The sequence below is a fragment of the Hylaeus anthracinus genome, unplaced genomic scaffold (assembly GCF_026225885.1).
Source record: "Hylaeus anthracinus isolate JK02 unplaced genomic scaffold, UHH_iyHylAnth1.0_haploid 5, whole genome shotgun sequence".
Taxonomy (NCBI): domain Eukaryota; kingdom Metazoa; phylum Arthropoda; class Insecta; order Hymenoptera; family Colletidae; genus Hylaeus; species Hylaeus anthracinus.
The window spans coordinates 8,058,912-8,077,132 of record NW_026535322.1 but is presented as its reverse complement, the minus strand read 5'-3'; the positions used below and the strand labels follow the sequence as shown (position 1 = coordinate 8,077,132).

Below are 18,221 nucleotides of genomic sequence, written 5' to 3'. Positions count from 1 at the left end.
AGTTTTTAGAGTAACGCCATCTATCGAAGGGTTAGGAAACTTCCAAAACATTTTAATGATCAATATCTCTTACAAAGAGAAATTCTCGAGCCCGGATCTTCTGACTTTAATAATATTTTTTTGGCGGAAATTCACTTCGAAGGGGTGAAATCAGCCCTTAAAGTTTATAAGATATAACGTTGTAACGGTACGAGATAGAGTTCGAATGCAAATAGAAAATAGTGCAATTGAAAATTTGTTCGACTCGTCGCTAATAAATAAAAAAAAGTTGTTTGGAAAAGTAATTAAAAGGCAATATAAAGCTGTAGGTAATCGTGGTTAATATTAAAATTGGTTAACTATACTAAACTATAAAAGAATAAGTACAAGTTTAATGTTCCGAAGTATAATTTTATTCGTATGCAAACAAAAATGATCCATTGGGATATGTTGTTGGTATCATTTCAAGTACAACATACACGCTTACACGTTTATATAATTTCATTGACGTCCATTACATGATAAAAAATTGTTGTTACACATCATTGCAGTAGGTAGTATTGAGTTTTACATTCCATCCTCAAATCTTGAAGCAAGCACGTCCTTATATACAAAATATTTCTCGCGATAACCGCGGGATCTGTTACAAACACTAGATATATTCGAAGAGATATGAGTATGTAAACTTCACGTAAAATTATTCATGATTTGTTGAAACGAATACTTGAGATTTAACCATTATCGATAGCCTAAGTGCCCGCACGAATATTCGCAACGCGTGAGACATTCGTGTAAAAAATTTTCCGACAGTTTCCTCGCGACATTGGTACCGCTAGCTATAGTTTCACATCGTCGCCGATGTTGCACGTTTCACAAAATAAATACTGGGTTTCGATTCTTTACAAAATATATATTACAATATTGCACTTAAGGTAAATGTACACCATTAAAACGCGTAAAAAAATATACAATGAGTTCCTCTATCGAGAGGCACTAACGACAAGGAACACAGAAGTGTCACGTATAGATTATGCATGACTGCTCGTTCGTACACATATGTCCAATTTTGCACTTAGAATATCCGGTTAATCACTTATTACACATTCAGTATTTCAACACTAAAACTACCAAGCCGATCAGTTCGAGCCAAGTACTTGAAATTTCTTTCGAAAGACACTCAATCGTTAACACTATGTTTACGAAGCACCGTTCATTTCGACTCATTCCTATTTTTACACGATTTTACAGAAACTGTTTAAACTTTTCGCCAACCACATATACTGACTCTTATCCGAATACAAAGAGACAAACATATATCTAAATTCATTTTTGTCTAAGCCTTGTTAATCAATTTTAGTAAATCGACTTCACTTATTCAAGTGTTACTTCAGGAATAGAAATCTCCGTAAATCTAGCGTTAACAATTCTTTTCAATTATTTCTTCTTCTAATAATCGTAATACATATTTAACGTTGTTGATAAATTAGTTTGCTCCTCCCCCTCTAATTACAAAGATATAGTTATACGTAGAGTAGGAATGCGTTGAAACCGGTAGTTTTAGTGTTAATTCCAATCTCTGCTACATAAGAAAATGCGGTATAAGATACGTGTAGGTATAACGACAATGATACTCTAAAGTACACTGAAAACCATTTAAATACGTTTTCGATAGGACACGATTTTTCTCTATCGATTTTACTCGATGTAAAACACAAGTTGCGTCTAACTTTCAGTTTCTATAGCAAAACTATTCCCATTCGAATCGTAGACTTTTAAAGGACGATCTGATCGTTTGCGAAACAAGCTGAATTGTTGCTACGTCGATAAAAAATACAAATGTAATTCGTCACTTTCTTGTTCATTTACTTTCGATACAATTAAGATAGATTTAATACGTGAAACATTACAGATATGGTTCTTCGTGAAGGTATCGTATTTACACAGTATTTGTGGATACGCCTACATGTATCTCCAATATACGTATTTCATACAAGCTCGCGCAACACATTTACAGACAAAGAACACATGCGTACAATTTGTATTTATGCCAATTATTCTTACGATTACAATCAGATTACAGCAAGTGTACTAAATTAGTAAGGCGAAAAACTGACGAGATTCTAAGAAAAATACGATTTGACACTTACGTTGAACTATCGTAGTAACCGAAGGAACACACCGTACAACGAGATGTACATTCACGGGGATACACATTGAATCCTTTCGTCCATTGTCGATACAACCATTTAACGGTTGGCACATTGTCATTAGATTTTTATAGATGTAAAAATTACGCAAGCCCGTATCAAGTATATACTTAGGACTAAGGGCGATTATAGAAATACTGCGAATATGTTCATAATATAAGAATAGAATGAATATATTCCTATTATTAGTACGTAATTATAGTTACAGAGATGTTTTATACGGTATCATTAATGTAATTACGGTATGAGATTCAGAACAATTACATTGTATTGGTAATTACGAATGAAATAGAATGTTCGATGAACCCTTCGACTAGGGCATATGTATCGGCCTTCGAAAATTAAACTCAATGAAATGTTTAAATTCGTTAAATCAATTTATAAGAAATATCACTTTATAGAGAATGACAAGGCGAAACTTTGTTATATTTACAATTAATTCATTCGACCATCCGTTACTGTTTATGAATATTTAATTATAAATGAATAATTGTCGGCTAACGATAATTTTCATTTTCCCCGTTGCCAATGTAATTGAATTTCAGGAAAAATGACTTCTAAATTTTTAATTTTTATTTTTCAAACTAAACGTCGTATGAATAAACTATAAATATAAAAAAGTTTCGTCTTATCGTCCTCTGTAAAGTGATATATTTTAAAAATTCGACTGTTCTAGTGTTACCTCCCCTTACAATTTCCAGCAAAAATAGGCCCACAGTCAAAGGGTTAGTAATAGAAAACTTACGCGATAACCACGTAAAATGAACTTGAATCTTTTAAAAGAAATTAATTAAACGATCTTCGTGTTTGAGATTCGTAAGTCGTATTTCCTTATTTATATAAGATAAACAATTCATGATAATTAAGAAATCAATATTATTACGTTTACGTATTCGCACTGATAATCATCAGCATATTTACAATGGCATCTATTAATGGTAGATACCTACTAAATTTTATTAAGTAGTCGATTAATTAATTAGTCCGAATAGTGGATGGAATGAGAATATTGTCGATTAAAAATTAGGATATCACGGATTACCACGAGGTTCCGGGTACGTGTTTATGTTTCCACTATTCTTTTTAAAGTGAAGCATTTAAATGATGTACATCGTAAATGTAGTTTGAATGCACGTTAATCGTAAAATATAGTAGTCATATGTGCGCAACGTTACATTTAATTACATATGCTTAGAATCTTCTCTTATAATTGTTCACTTCCATGTTCTGCTCCAAAACAAACAAAAACACAATCCTGTACAGATTGTATAATCTTTACAACATTTTCAATACTTATTGCCTTGCTTATGCTTCGCAAGATATTTATTTAGACGTACTTGTATATTTTTAGATAATCACTGTGCATAGCTTATAAGATCTGAATCAACAAGCCATGCTATAGGAAAAGTTATTGCGATGTGTTTATATCCTGAAGTACCTATACACTCATATTGGAAAATTCGTTTAATACTAGGATTGCATATATTGTACTTACAATATACTCGTAAATATACTATTATAACATCGTGAAAGTTTCAAAAACAAAAATTACTAAAAATAAAAATTGTTTGTTTAACGATACTTGCTAAATAAAACACTATGTAACAAGCATATACGATAAACTTACGATAACTAAATTATAACAAAATATGCATTTGTAATCTATTTGGAGTAAAGCACGATAATTAGAGAGATTGTAAATTCTTAAATGTGGAATATATTCTATTTTTATTATAAAGGCCACTGAAAAGATAGGATCTTGAGATTTTGCACACATATAACTGAATGTTTTCAGATCGAAATTTTAATAAATACAATGCAGTATAATATCATATTAGTACCAAGTAACGAGTGAAAAGATTTGAAGCTATTAAAAATTACTTGGATCAACATTGTGAAATGTTATTTACTCTACTTTCGGTGAGTATAGTGAGATATATCATTAATATTTATTTTCATATTCATGATCGAAAAGCGATTAATGCAAATGACATGAACAATTGAGAATGATATGATAGACGAAATATCTATCATTATACTATTTAACTTTGCAACCGAAGTTTTAAAGTGTAGCATATAGGCAGAGTGAGTCTTGATATCATTTTATGTTATTTGGATACGATATTTAAAGAGATTCCTTAATGCATTACATAACTTTTATTATTCGAAATTGATCTTACTTTTTAGTTGTTCTTAGTTTATTTTATTATTAATACAAAAGTATAGGAAAGTTGAATCTTTTTCATTTCGGCATATCATAAATGTTTTATGTCGAATACCATTAAAGCTTGGTAAATGTATTTGATAACATTACACATTAAATAATGTACGCTCAATTCTCTTTTTATACGATTCCGATTAATCACGGAACATAATTTAAAACGTATCTACCGTATAAAAAAAAATTGAGAGTAAATTAATTAGCGATCTCTTTTCCAAATTATATTTGCACTAGATACCTCTACTTCTTAAAGCAGACATCAGTTTAAATACATCGTTATCCATCCGAGAGACACACATTGTGGCACATCATTTTACTACCTGCATTATATTCATTAACGTGTTTGCCACTGGTAAATACACTCACTATAAGTGTGTGTTCCATTTTTTTTTATACAGAATTTTCCTGGTTGGTAGTGGCATTACATTATGCATATTACATTTAATCTGGATATGACAAATGATATATCTGAGCATATGCATGAGTATTCTTTACAAATATTTCATACTTCATCAAAAGTCCAATTAATCTATTGAAGATATTTTAAAGTATATTAAAGTTACAATGAAATAATGTAGACTATAATATACTCTTATACACGTATTATTATACATGTATATCAAATGTAAGCTATAGATGACATACAAACATTTTAATTTAACTTCATAAGGAGAGTACCTCCTTTTAGTGAGTGAGCACTCAGCAAACAAAGAAATAAAATTACAAAGAAAAAAAAATTAAAATACATGTCAATTTTATATTCATCAATAATAAAAAAGGCATTATCTTTGAGATCTCAACTGTTTCCACAGTTTCCTACAAATAAAAGTGATAATGCCTATTAAGCTGATTGTGAGTAAAACAGATCATATTTTTAAAATAATATAACTCCAAGATAAAAATATTTCTTTACCAACAGATCATAAGTAATGATAAAAATAGTCTAATAAATAGAAATTTTAAATTAAATCAATAATTATGTCTTTTTTTGTTAATATCATGAATATACTTAAATTAAAAATTAGACATACATTCTAGTGCCTTTAGTTGAAAATTATATTAGTGTGGATGTTTCTGTGTGCGCGCGCGTGCATATACATACATACGTATATCAAATTTATGTCAAATTTTATACTTCAAAATGTTACTTTTAGTCTTTCTCATTCAATAGCAGAATATCATTGCATGTCTCATTTATTATACGATCAACTTGTTGAAATATACTTGTGTAGTTTTGTGGGAAGCTCTTGCCTTTATATATCTTAAATGTACTAAACAGATATCACATCTTTCAGCATTGTAATTTCAGATATTATACAATGTAATAGAAGGTATAAATTTTGAAAATTTAATTAAGTGAGACACTAAAACTTAATAATATTAGTTGCTAGCAAATTTTCATTAGGAAAGACTTTCACTGTTGATTTGCAGTAATTAGAGAGAATATAATGAATGATGCTGTAGAATTATAAAATTCATTCAATATTTCGTTTTTTGAAACCTATACAAATGATATTTAAGTTTCCAGCATAGAAAATATTTTTTATTGATTACAGTAACAAAAATATTATTTGAGATTCATACTTTTAAATCTGACTATCTTTCTAGATTCTTCATTATAATTCACAAAATTACAATTAAGAAAATTGAACTAACATTTGTTGGAACGTTGTCGTTCCGACAGTAGTAGACATTTGACTAATACTGTTGAATAAAGCTTCTGCCTGCAAGTTTTCTGGCAACCTAGTAAGAAATTGTGCTCCATGTACAAAATCCATTTTTAATAGTTCTTCTTGATATAAGTGTAACACACCAAGTGCTGTTCTAAAAAGGAACTCATCTCCATCTCTGAGAAAAACATCCCAGATTCTACATGCAACATCCAGAGGCATTGCTTTGGCATATATAGTATACAACCAATCTAATAAATATAAATCTGGACTAAGACCAGCTACTGTAAAATGGAAAAAGACTTTTGGCAGCTTATGTGCAAGTGCATTAGAATATACTCTGTAGTAACTATCCATTTGTTTTTGGTCTAATGTAAAAGCAGCCCTGTGACAAGGATGATTTAATAAATTGGCAAAGCAAATAAAGGCATCTGGAGGTTCCATGTTCAATGATAATATTGCACCTACAAAACTCATACCTTGTACGTAACCTACATCAGGCCTATAAACTGCATAGGCTGCCAATATACCTTGAAGACTATTGGATAGTGGTCCACCTTCTTGAAAGACACATAAGGTAGGAAAGGTACGAGATACATCTAATTTGATTGCTGCTAATGTGTCGCTTACAGGGCATGACAATGCTTTGTCCAAACATATATTGTAAAGATGTGTTGTTATATTTAAATTATTTGGAATTGCTAATTTCCACACTTTGCCACGAATACTGGGTGGAAGACCACGCCACCATAACTCACGTACTTTTTTTGTATTTTTAATGTTTTCAAATTTAGGAAGAACATGTTCATTCCAAGTATGAGAATCTTCTGCTAATCTTTCTTCTTCTTTGAGTTGCAGTTCTCTTTGCTGTTTACGTTCTTTCTCTTCTCGTAATTCTCGCTTTCTCGCTGCTTCCAGAATAGCATTATATTGTTTGCGATGTCGTTCCTCTTCTATTGCATTCTTTGCTGGTAGATTCGCCGGTCTTGGTTGTTGAATTAAAGCTAAACTCCCTCCTACCTTATCTACATTTCTCGATGGACTGCTTGTAGGTGTAGATTGTTGAGAATCTTTATTCCTCCATAAAAATACATTTTTTGAAAAAATTGTATTCAATCCCCAACGCTTGGACTTCTCGGCTTTTTCTGCAACTTGTTCATCGGAACTTAAAAAACTTCCATTTGGAGAAACTTCGCTGAGAGAAGACACAGTACTGCTGCAAGAGCGTGGTAAACTGTTTCTTGGACTACTGCTTGCACTACCACTTTCTAATCTGATATATTTGTCCTCTTCGATTTTAGGAATCTCATTTATGGATTCTTCTTTATGATCGCAAGGAGAATTCAGATATTGAGATTTACAATCAAGTTGTGTATCAGTAGACACATTTATTTCTTCCAAAGAATACAGTTGCTTTGTAGTAGGATTATAAGCTATAGACATACTCTCCAATGCATGATTTAAACTAGTTCCAGCAACTCCTACGGAAACTATATTTCCAGCATCATACCATTTATTCTCTCTTATATGGACGCATAATGCCTTGGTTTTTACAGCAGGCATAGAAGCCACATCGCATGCCAAAGCCTCATTAATATTCACACTATTACAGGATATCGAATCTCCATTCAACGACACTAACTGTTGTTTGCCAATTTTCGGTACAATATTGTTTGCAATGTAACAATTAGAATCTCGTCCGGATACTTTTAGCACCTGATAATTATTAGTCATATTTCCATAACGAGATACAATGCAAGGAGATACATTCTGCGATGAAACAGAATTATTATTTCCGTTTAACTGTTGAGATACAGGACTCTTCATGATTGGTGTCCTTTTCCTAACCTTGTTAACGCATTAAATACTTCTTTAGCGAAGACAAACCAATTGCGGATCACTTGCTCGCATATAATATTCGTAAACCTGTATTTATGCATCTTTTCTCATCATTTTTTGACGCTATAAGTGTACACCGTGGTCATTTTTATTAACTGTACCAACGATATAATAAAACAACTGCACATCACATTTGCTAAGTTTTAGCATAATTATCACAACATAAAAACTCGTTGTGGTTGTAAAATAGTTGTAAATGACAATCACCTCGTGTATTGTGTTTTATCACGAGTTATGAACGAGAATAAATTCAATAATCACCTTTTTTAATCAAATTTACTAGTCATAATGCAGAAATATATGGAGTTTTTGTAGTCATAAATATCTCTCGTTACATTCGTTCCGTTGAGATCGAAGAACAACAATTACGCTTTATATAAACAAACACTAATAAACATTTACGTAAAGGGATACAGTTTTATCGATAAATATTTAACATAACGATATTGTGCGATATCGCAAGAGAAACTTCTGACACTGATTCGAAACTGACAGGTGTATACACATGCACAGCAAATGACATATCGTATAAAGTTTTTCCCTTTTCTGTTTAAAAATGCACTAAAAACGTCGAATGAACTTTCAGTTCATGCTCTAGTTAGAACAAAAGTATTCTAATTGTTGGCTGTATAATAAACTGTGAAGAATAAAAAACTTTTCTCGTGTGCCGTCACAAATCTTTGCCACGGTAAGGAAATCACGTGATCACTTTACCATACCTTTACCATTGATAACTTCAAATTTTTAATTTAATACTATTTGATATCGTCATTGAGAATATCATAGTCTTTACGTGTATTCAAGATACAAGTGTAATTTAAAATATAAACTACATATATAAACGACAAAATGGTGTAACTTACGATATTATAAATATGAAAATTTATCGTAGAATAATTAAAATGTAAATGATGTAAAAGTAATAAATAAATATACATATACTATTTGCGTACAAGATAGAATTTGTATTAAATTTTCAAGATGACTTCTAACTACTAAAACTTATCTCATTTTAGTGATTGGATATTTGTTATCTGTAGATAATTTGATATCTATTAACTTTAGTTAGAGGATACAAAAACCGAATCGTCCAGAGTTGTGGCTTATATAAACAATTATATTGTTAGTTTCTTTTACAACAATTTTCTAATAATAATTCTACTATTGATATTATGATCGTTTATCGAATCTTTCATTTCTCGACTGATTGTGTATAACGACTCGATGGTTCTATTTATAATATTCTATACTTTATACTAAAAGTCCCTAGGTAGCTTATGTCAAAACAGCTGATTGCAGAAGTTGATGAAAACGAAAATTCGTTGAGAAGCTACTTGAAAGCAGGTTAAAAAAGGTTAAATATCAGTCGTGTTGTGTCATTGTCTAATTTCAATAAACGGTTGTGACTATTTCAATCAAATATAATTGTTAAGTGAAAATTCTTCAACATAACAGATGTTTATTGTAAGAAATGTCACAAATTGATATTCAGAATTTATTTGATAAAAGCAGGTAAAGTAATCATCTATAAACAATAAATTTGGATAATGTTTTATCAATAATGGAATTGTACTATCATCTTTCTAATAATAAATGGTGCTACCAATATGTAGCAATGAATGTAATCAACTTTATGAAATAATGGGTCTTGTATTTTTAACATATGGATGCTATAAAACATTATTTAAAAAGTAATGTCTCTAAAGTAAAAAAATTGTACTACAGCCTTGCAAGAATATTTTAATTAGTATTGATATGTAATGTTATGTTGGATTGTAAAATATAGATAGAATCTGTTATCTATACAACATGTATTGCGCAAGTCTAGTTAAATATATATTTTTAATCTATATGTTACCTATTTCACAATAGGACAGATTTAAGGAAAACATTTGGTATCAATGTATTGGTAACAGCATTAATTATTAGAAATTAACACGTTATATTTTTTAATATGAAATATATTGGATGCGATACATTTCTGAGTGTTCTAGTCTAAGAAATAATTGTCACTCTTATTTTTTAAGATAAGATTATTATAAATCTTTTGTCTTAAAAACAAAACAGACAAACCCAAGCATTTCTTTTCACTCATAACGATCTGACCTGTTCGATTTTAAATTTTAAATAAATTAAATTAATTGTTTGTTTGTTACTAAGGTGCTTAAGTTATAATTATTTTGTACGTCAGAAAATTCAGGAATATACACCCTCTAATATATTTTAGAACCATTACAACCATCAAGGTCGTCATTGGTATAAACAATTACCATCATTTTTATAATTTTAATATATTCTTATATTGTTACTGAAATTAAATTATACCAATTCAAATATTATTAATTGTTGTTTAAAATGGTATTTAAATAAATGTAATGATATTTTATCTGATCGCATTATTCAGGTTTCCCAGTGGTTGGTGCCTTCTACCTATATTTTTATATACCCCAGTGGGTCTCTTACTTGTATTGCTACGACTTTTAACTGCTCTGCAACTGTGGCTCCTTGCATCGCTCTTACCTGATTGCAATACTCTTCGAATATTCTTGAATCATGGATTTAGTTTTGCTTTTGGTATTATGGTAAAAATTCCTAAAGACGAAGTTATAGACAAACAAACAAGAATTATAATTGCCAATAATGTCTCAGTCCTGGATCATTTTGCATTATATAAAGCTACACAAGCACTATCCCCTAGCGTATGGGAACTACCTAATGTTCTTAGCAATGCATTAGGTCTACAAATGATGGATATGAGTAGCAAGGAAGCTCTAATAACAAATATTAAACAGTTTCTTTCTACTTCAAAATGTAATATTGCGCTACAACCTGAATTTGGGACAACTAATAGCCGTGTAGCCTTGTTAAAATTCAACTCCTGGCCATTTATAATTGAATCATCTGTTCAGCCAGTTATAATTAAAACATGGAGACCAGAATTCATACCTATTCGTGTTACCTCGTTAGCATCCACATGGTGGGCTGATGTCTTCTGGTTTATGTTTGTTCCTTACACAGTTTTCACATTTAAGTACCTGAAAATAAAAAAAAATGTAGATTGTGAAGTACTGGTACGTGAAGTAGAAAAAGATATAGCGACTAGTCTTGGACTTAAAACAAGTTGTCATACTGTATCAGATAAAGCAGAATTTGAAAAACGTTGCATCATGGAAAAAACGCAGAACAGAAGACTTAATAGAAGAAGTTCTCTAAATTCACAAGTCATACATAATATTGAAATACAAAGAATGGTACGACAAGTCAATGAAGTGCTTCCATTGGTCCCTCAAAATGTGATTCTTAGAGATCTGTGTATGTAAATAAATAATTATTAGTTTACAAACTATAATTTTTATTTTGAATACTAAAGACAATAATAATTTGTTTTAGTGAAAACACGCAATGTTGACATTACAATTGCCAATATTCTGGATGGCATAGTTACTTATACCCCAGAATCAACACAAACGATTGTTACACCATCAGCATCATATAATCAATTACAAACAAGCTCTGTCAAGGATAATAGTAATCTAGGATCTTCTTCCTTCCAGGAAAGAAAGGCTAAAATGATCAAAGAAGCTAGGGAAAGGTATATTCAAAAGCATGGTCTTAAAAATTGCTGACATTCTTACTGCAGTTTTATTGTGATTATTATATCTTCATTTAAAACAAATATGTAATGTTTTGCCGTATGTGTATTTACTATTACATAATATAAATATAATTTTATTTCTAAAATACAACTGTATATTCTACACAATTACCTATCCTTTCTACATATATATTTTATAACAATATTATAAATAGCACATTTTGGAAGACTGCGTTTTCAATAACTTGATATGTTTCTAACTAATACTACTAACCATTGTATAAATAAAGTATAATAAATTACAATTAATCTAAGCTTTATTTATATGTCAATCATGCAAAAAGATAGATACGTAATACTATATTAAGAATTTTCTGTTATACTAGTTAAATTATCATGTACAATACAAAAATATAATGAACTGCATAAGATAAATAAGATATAAAAATGCATTACATTTATATTCTGTTATTTATGCATTGTATTATTTGGAGTATTATTATAATTTATAAACTATAAAGTATTGGAAGACATTCATTTTCATAAATCGTAGATTGTACAGAAACAATGCATTATTATTATTTAGTTATTCTAAATCATTACATATAATAACACATTACAAAAATATTTCCATATAAATTGTTGTACTACAAAAATACATTACTCTTAGGCATACTTAAATGTTTTACTAAGTTGTTGGTAAAGTAAACAGGAATATACTATAAGATAATGTTGTATCAGGTGGTTTAACTTTTCTTTATAGCAAAGTTTTTATCAGTAAGTATTAGTATTTCCAATACATACATATTTTATATCAATAAAGTCATCAACACCATGTCTAGATCCTTCTCTTCCTATACCTGATTCTTTTACCCCTCCAAAAGCAGCCTCTGCAGTAGAAATCAATCCTTCGTTCACACCAACCATTCCAATTTCTAATTTTTTTGCTACTCTAAATATTTGTGACACATTTGACGAATAGAAATATCCAGCTAAACCAACTGGAGTGTCATTAGCTTTATGTATAACCTCATCTTCGCTATCAAATTTATTAATAACAGCTACTGGACCAAAAATTTCTTTGTTATATATTTCCATTTCTTTGGATACATTTGTTAGAAGTGTAGGAGCATAAAATAGCGGCCCTAACTCCGGTAATGGTGTAGCACCACAGTGCACTTTTGCTCCTTTCTTCATTGCATCGGTAACTAATCCATGGACAATGTTTAACTGATTTTCTTTAGTAAGAGGTCCATGTGTGATTCCTTTCTTACTACCATCACCCATTTTAATTTCGCTTTTTATTTTTGCCAAAAACATTTCAACAAACTTATCAAATACACTAGCTTGAACAAAGAATCTATTAGCAGAAACACATGTTTGGCCAGTATTTCGGAATTTACTTGCCATGGCACCTGTTACAGCCAAGTCTAAATTTGCAGAATCAAAAACTATAAATGGTGCATTACCTCCTAATTCAAGACTAAGTCGCTTCATTGTCGAAGCACACTGTCGATATAAAATTTTTCCTACAGGTGTTGAACCAGTAAATGAGAGAACTCGTACTATAGGATTTTCACATAATTCTTTACCAACAGCAGGAGAATTTTGTTGACTTGTTGTAAGCACATTAAAAATTCCAGGAGGAAAGCCTGCCTGTTCTGCAAGATCAGCTAAGGCTAAAGCCGTGAGTGGAGTGTCTTCGGATGGTTTCACGACACATGTGCACCCAACAGAAAGGGCAGCACCTGCTTTGCGGGTAATCATAGCATGTGGAAAATTCCATGGTGTAATTAAAGCAGCTACTCCCACTGGTTGTCTCATTAAAAACATATGTCTATTGGGATCTCCTCCTTGCAATACTTCTCCATCAACTCTTCTGGCTTCTTCTGAGAACCACTCAATAAATGAATTTCCATATCTAATTTCTGCTCTAGATTCAGCAAGAGATTTTCCATTTTCTTTAGTCAAAATTTGTGCCAAGTCTTCTGTATGTTTCACCATTAGATCATACCAATCTCTGAGTAAAACACTTCGTTCCTTTGCACTTGTCGTACGATAAGATTCAAAAGCTTTAGATGCTGCATTAATAGCTAATCGTGTGTCCTCAACATCCATATCAGGTAGATCATTAATAACAGATTTATCAACTGGGTTGTGAACAGAAAATGTTACCTTCTTGTTTGCTTCTATCCATTTTCCATCTACATATGCTGTATTTCTTAAAAGATGCATTGATCGACTTAATATTGAAGCATGGTAAGAAATGCCTCTTTGTAATGTAGAAACACTGTGAAGCATTGTGATTGTAAATAAACGACAGACAATCTGTAACATTAAAATCTATATAATAAATTGTTAAATGTACAAGAGACAAAAGCAGTGCATATAAATTATTTATTAATATAAAAACAGTGATTAAAGATCGACGTTAATTAAAACACATGAAACTTTATCACTTAAATAATTTGTAATTTATAAATAAATGTATATATCAGTGATGTACTGTCACTCTGACACTTGCCTTTGCATAAGAAAATATCGAATAACGAAGATTTGTATTTTCAATCGGAGACGACGTTCGCTTATAAACGACTATATCGAAGTGGTGTTATCAATTCATGTTATCAATTTCATCAACAAATTGACCTTATGTAACATACTGCTGATTTACGCAGATTAAGGGTCTTATACCTACGTCTGTCCAGTGTATTCTTTGTTTTACAGTAGTGTGCGTTGCCGGCGCGCCGGCGTCTTACAGTCAATAAAATTGTTATCAGACTAAACTGTTTATTTCTCTCTCATATTGGAAAAAACAAGAAGTACATAAATATTTATACGTTATGAGTACAAATACGAAGAGGACTATATACGTGGGTACGCAGTAATTTGTTGCAATATGTTTATTAACCTAACCTATATTAACCTATGCACTGTTTATTTTAGTACACCTTTCTATTTTTAGTACATCTAACACATGTTAAATTTATTTCTCTAATTAATATTTAGGCGGTCTGGCCGAAGAAGTCGATGAAAAAGTATTACATGCAGCATTTATACCTTTTGGTGAAATTGTTGATGTACAAATACCATTAGATTATGAGTCGGAAAAACATAGAGGATTTGCTTTCATTGAATTTGAAAGTGCTGAAGATGCAGCAGCAGCAATTGATAATATGGTACATATGTAAAACAACACATGTGCTGTGAGTTATTTAATGACATAGTTTCGTATCAAAAGATCGTTACAATAATTGCTGCAATATAATTTAATTTTTAGTTTACTATTATTATAAAATTTTTTGAAACATAATTGTTTTTATTGAAATACATTCTTAATTTAATATGAAAAATATTAGCTCACATTGTCATTCAAATTGGATTAAGAATTAATCCATTTATCTAATCACTGATCATTTAAAATCATTTGATCCTTACATTTGTCAAATTTTATCTTTGATAAATAGAATGATTCCGAGCTATTTGGGAGAACAATAAGAGTAAACATTGCAAAACCACAAAAGATAAAAGAAGGCTCATCGAAACCTGTTTGGGCTGATGATGCATGGCTGCAAGAACATGCAGGTGAAACACTCAAAAGTGATGAAAGTGCAAAACCAAGTGATCTGGTACAATCTAAGAAAGGAAAACAAAATCCTCAAGTTTATTTCGATGTTAGTATTGGAAAGCAAGAATTAGGTAGAATTATTATGATGCTGAGAGCTGACATTGTGCCAAAAACAGCTGAAAATTTTCGTGCTCTTTGTACCCATGAGAAGGGATATGGCTATCAAGGAAGCATTTTTCACAGAATTATTCCAGATTTTGTATCCTTTATTTACCTTTTATATGTAACCTGGAATTTCTATGTATTTGTTTATATTAAAAAAAGGAATCATAAATATTCCTTACATAAATTTAGATGTGTCAAGGAGGAGATTTCACAAACCATAATGGAACAGGAGGAAAATCAATTTATGGAAATAAATTTGATGATGAGAATTTTGAATTGAAGCATACAGGTCCTGGTACTTTGTCAATGGCAAACTCTGGACCAAATACAAATGGCTCACAATTCTTCATATGTACAGCACGCACAGATTGGTTAAATGGAAAGCATGTAGTATTTGGACATGTTCTTAGTGGTTTAGATGTTTTAAAAAAAATGGAAAAATGTGGAACAACATCAGGCACTCCTACACAAAAAGTTGTTATAACAGCTTGTGGAGAATTAACTTAAATAATGTTACAAACAGTTTTAAGCTTGAAGATATACAATTTTTTAATAAAACTACAATTTCTGAAAAATTAACATTATTTCCAAATTATACCAAAAATTTAACCTTAAGTAAAGTAATATTTCTTTGTGTACCATTTTAATAAATTGTAAACTTGTTTTAATGTATACATGTATGTAAATCAGAGTCTGTTTTCCTAAAAAAATTGCAATTAGTTTTTCAAGTATTATTTTAACCAACGTAATAGTTGTGAAATCGAGCAAGCGGCAACTTCGAGATGACAACCGAACTGCTAAAAAACTAGAAGGTTATGGTATAACAGAGGTCCTCTGCGCCTGCAACATGATAACCGAACCGACAGACTGGCCAGTATAGGTTGCCGCATACTGGGGGCACCCCCGCGCCTACGAGATGGCAACCGAACCGACAAACCGAGTAGCAAAGGTTGCCATACGAAAGGGGTATCTCTGCGCCTACGAGACAACACACGAACCGACAAGCAGGCTACTATTGGTTGCTGCATACCAGGGGCACCCCTGCGGCAACGATGTAGCAACCGGGCCTACAAACTAGTTAACACCGGTTGATATCTAACACGGGCATACTCGCGCCTACTTGATGTCAACACATTTGGCTGTGATATTAATGTTTCACGAATTATTTTTTCGATGAATCCAACGAGCCTTCGAATCGACCTGTCACGACATGTCACGCGGTTGTTGTTCGCCCTTGCCCCCACTCTTCTTCGATAGCGAGCCGCGACCCTCGACCGAGTCACAGGTATACGACGGGCGCGGTCTCATTCTTTGACGATCCTTCGGTCGGTACGGATCTTGTGATCGCGCGTCCGCGTCTCGCGTCCCTCCTATTTTTGCGTAGTGTAGTTCCCCTTAGTTGTCGTAGCCTGGTATTGTTTGTGGGTACTTTAGTTTGGTTTGGTTAGTTTTAAGGCATGCGTGTACGAGTGTCTGTCCTCTACCAAACAATTATTAATCATTTGTTCAATTCTTTTGTTTGTTCGTAAGTCCATACTGGGCTCGTAACATCGTGCTCCATTTCGATCACTATTGCTTCATGTGGTAAGTGTAGTGATCAACTGTGTAACTGGACAGAAAGGCCGGTTGCCGTCCTCCTGGTGGATCTGTATTCGAGAGGAAGACAATCGGCTCCTCCGGATTGGTTCTCTACTTCCTGCATCACGTTTAGCGTAGTCCAAGGCTCTCGGCGTAGCGCAGTAAGTCCAAAGCGCAGTAAGACGGATACAAGTCGCGTCCTGTAGTGGCTCCCAACGGGATGCAGGGTGTGGAGGACTGGTTCGGAGGCGTCGGTCGTCTTCCTCTCGAGTCCAGATCCAACAGGAGGAAACGGGACTGACTCAGTAAGTCCAGTTTCATGGTCGCGTCGTGTCGCGATCTCAATTTAGCTTCACACTCTTAGTTCGAATAATTGTTTGGCAGAATCAGACATAGACTTTGGAAATCAAAGGGAGTTTGTTTTCTTTGATTTCCATGGTTTCGTACTTAGTATTAAGCTCGTCGACTCTATGTAGAGTATGCATGTACGTATGTATACTCTATGTAGAGGGAGATCGAAGGAACTTTGATTCCTTCTATCTCCGGGTCTCCAGTCGCAGCAACCTCCACGTGGTGAGACCTGGTAATCGGTATTATTCGTGACGAACAATCCTTCGTCGCGAATAATATCGAGAACTAATGGCTGCGAACTTTCTTTGTATATTTAAACTACAGATCAAACTACGAAATACGTATTTTCTGAAATTTTGTTTTCTTGCATTACATAAAATTATTGCATTTGTAATGTACTTGCATTCTGTGCGAAATGGAATCATTAAAATAATCTAAGAACTGCAAAAATTGTATATCGTTTCTAATAAAACAAAGGTGTGTATTAGAAGTGTTGATATTCAATTCTTTAGTAATATATTCCTAGAATGTTTGCACATTTTGAACTGTCGAAAATTCGGGATCGATATGCATATTTCGACATTTTTTCAGATCAAGGTCGAGATCGTAGAAACTACATCTTGTCCTTCTAACACAATCTAACATCTCCTTTCCACTTCCTTACAGCTCCTAATACACACTAACAACTCCTACCACCCTCTAACAACTTCAAACACTCTCTATCGTCTCCAAACACCCCCTAACACCTCCCAAACCCCGATAATACCTCTTAACAACTCCTAAGGGCTTGCAACAGTTCCCTTCATTTCCCTTAATTTCCCAGCATATTGAACGGTAAGTATCGAGCTAGTTTTAAAACTTATTCCACCTCTTCTAATACCATGTCCTTCTAATAAAATGAGTAAAATTTAGCCAGAATTTCATACGTAACTTTAATTTCTCGTGCCACCTCTTCGCATATCATGTGCTCCTGATACAAAAATCCAAA

At 32.2% G+C, this 18,221-nt stretch overlaps 4 protein-coding genes across 5 annotated transcripts; 2 read left to right on the top strand and 2 right to left on the bottom strand.

The window, feature by feature from the left end:
- Window positions 1-457: 457 nt before the first annotated feature.
- LOC128895410 (TBC1 domain family member 14-like) lies at window positions 458-9,056 on the bottom strand. Of its 2 annotated transcripts, XM_054157961.1 has the most exons (2): window positions 6,557-9,056; window positions 6,134-6,231 (listed from the first exon to the last, which is right to left on the bottom strand). In XM_054157961.1, exons 1-2 carry the CDS (start codon window positions 7,902-7,904, stop codon window positions 6,188-6,190), a joined length of 1,392 nt encoding a protein of 463 aa, XP_054013936.1. In that variant the 5' UTR covers window positions 7,905-9,056; the 3' UTR covers window positions 6,134-6,187. The 2 variants fall into 2 exon arrangements, with proteins under 2 accessions (XP_054013935.1, XP_054013936.1); XM_054157960.1 differs by having other exon boundaries at window positions 458-9,056.
- Window positions 9,057-9,303: 247 nt separating this feature from the next.
- Window positions 9,304-11,722, top strand: LOC128895417 (lipid droplet-regulating VLDL assembly factor AUP1-like). Its single transcript, XM_054157974.1, has 3 exons — window positions 9,304-9,488; window positions 10,381-11,288; window positions 11,367-11,722. Exons 1-3 carry the CDS (start codon window positions 9,448-9,450, stop codon window positions 11,600-11,602), a joined length of 1,185 nt encoding a protein of 394 aa, XP_054013949.1. The 5' UTR covers window positions 9,304-9,447; the 3' UTR covers window positions 11,603-11,722.
- On the bottom strand, window positions 11,598-14,238 carry LOC128895413 (succinate-semialdehyde dehydrogenase [NADP(+)] GabD). The gene is made up of 2 exons (XM_054157969.1): window positions 14,096-14,238; window positions 11,598-13,899 (listed from the first exon to the last, which is right to left on the bottom strand). The coding sequence occupies exon 2, from the start codon at window positions 13,870-13,872 to the stop codon at window positions 12,346-12,348; it is 1,527 nt and encodes a 508-aa protein (XP_054013944.1). The 5' UTR covers window positions 13,873-13,899; window positions 14,096-14,238; the 3' UTR covers window positions 11,598-12,345.
- Window positions 14,239-14,306: 68 nt separating this feature from the next.
- Window positions 14,307-15,990, top strand: LOC128895419 (peptidyl-prolyl cis-trans isomerase E). The gene is made up of 4 exons (XM_054157977.1): window positions 14,307-14,448; window positions 14,581-14,750; window positions 15,039-15,398; window positions 15,494-15,990. The coding sequence occupies exons 1-4, from the start codon at window positions 14,415-14,417 to the stop codon at window positions 15,809-15,811; spliced, it is 882 nt and encodes a 293-aa protein (XP_054013952.1). The 5' UTR covers window positions 14,307-14,414; the 3' UTR covers window positions 15,812-15,990.
- Window positions 15,991-18,221: the final 2,231 nt, after the last annotated feature.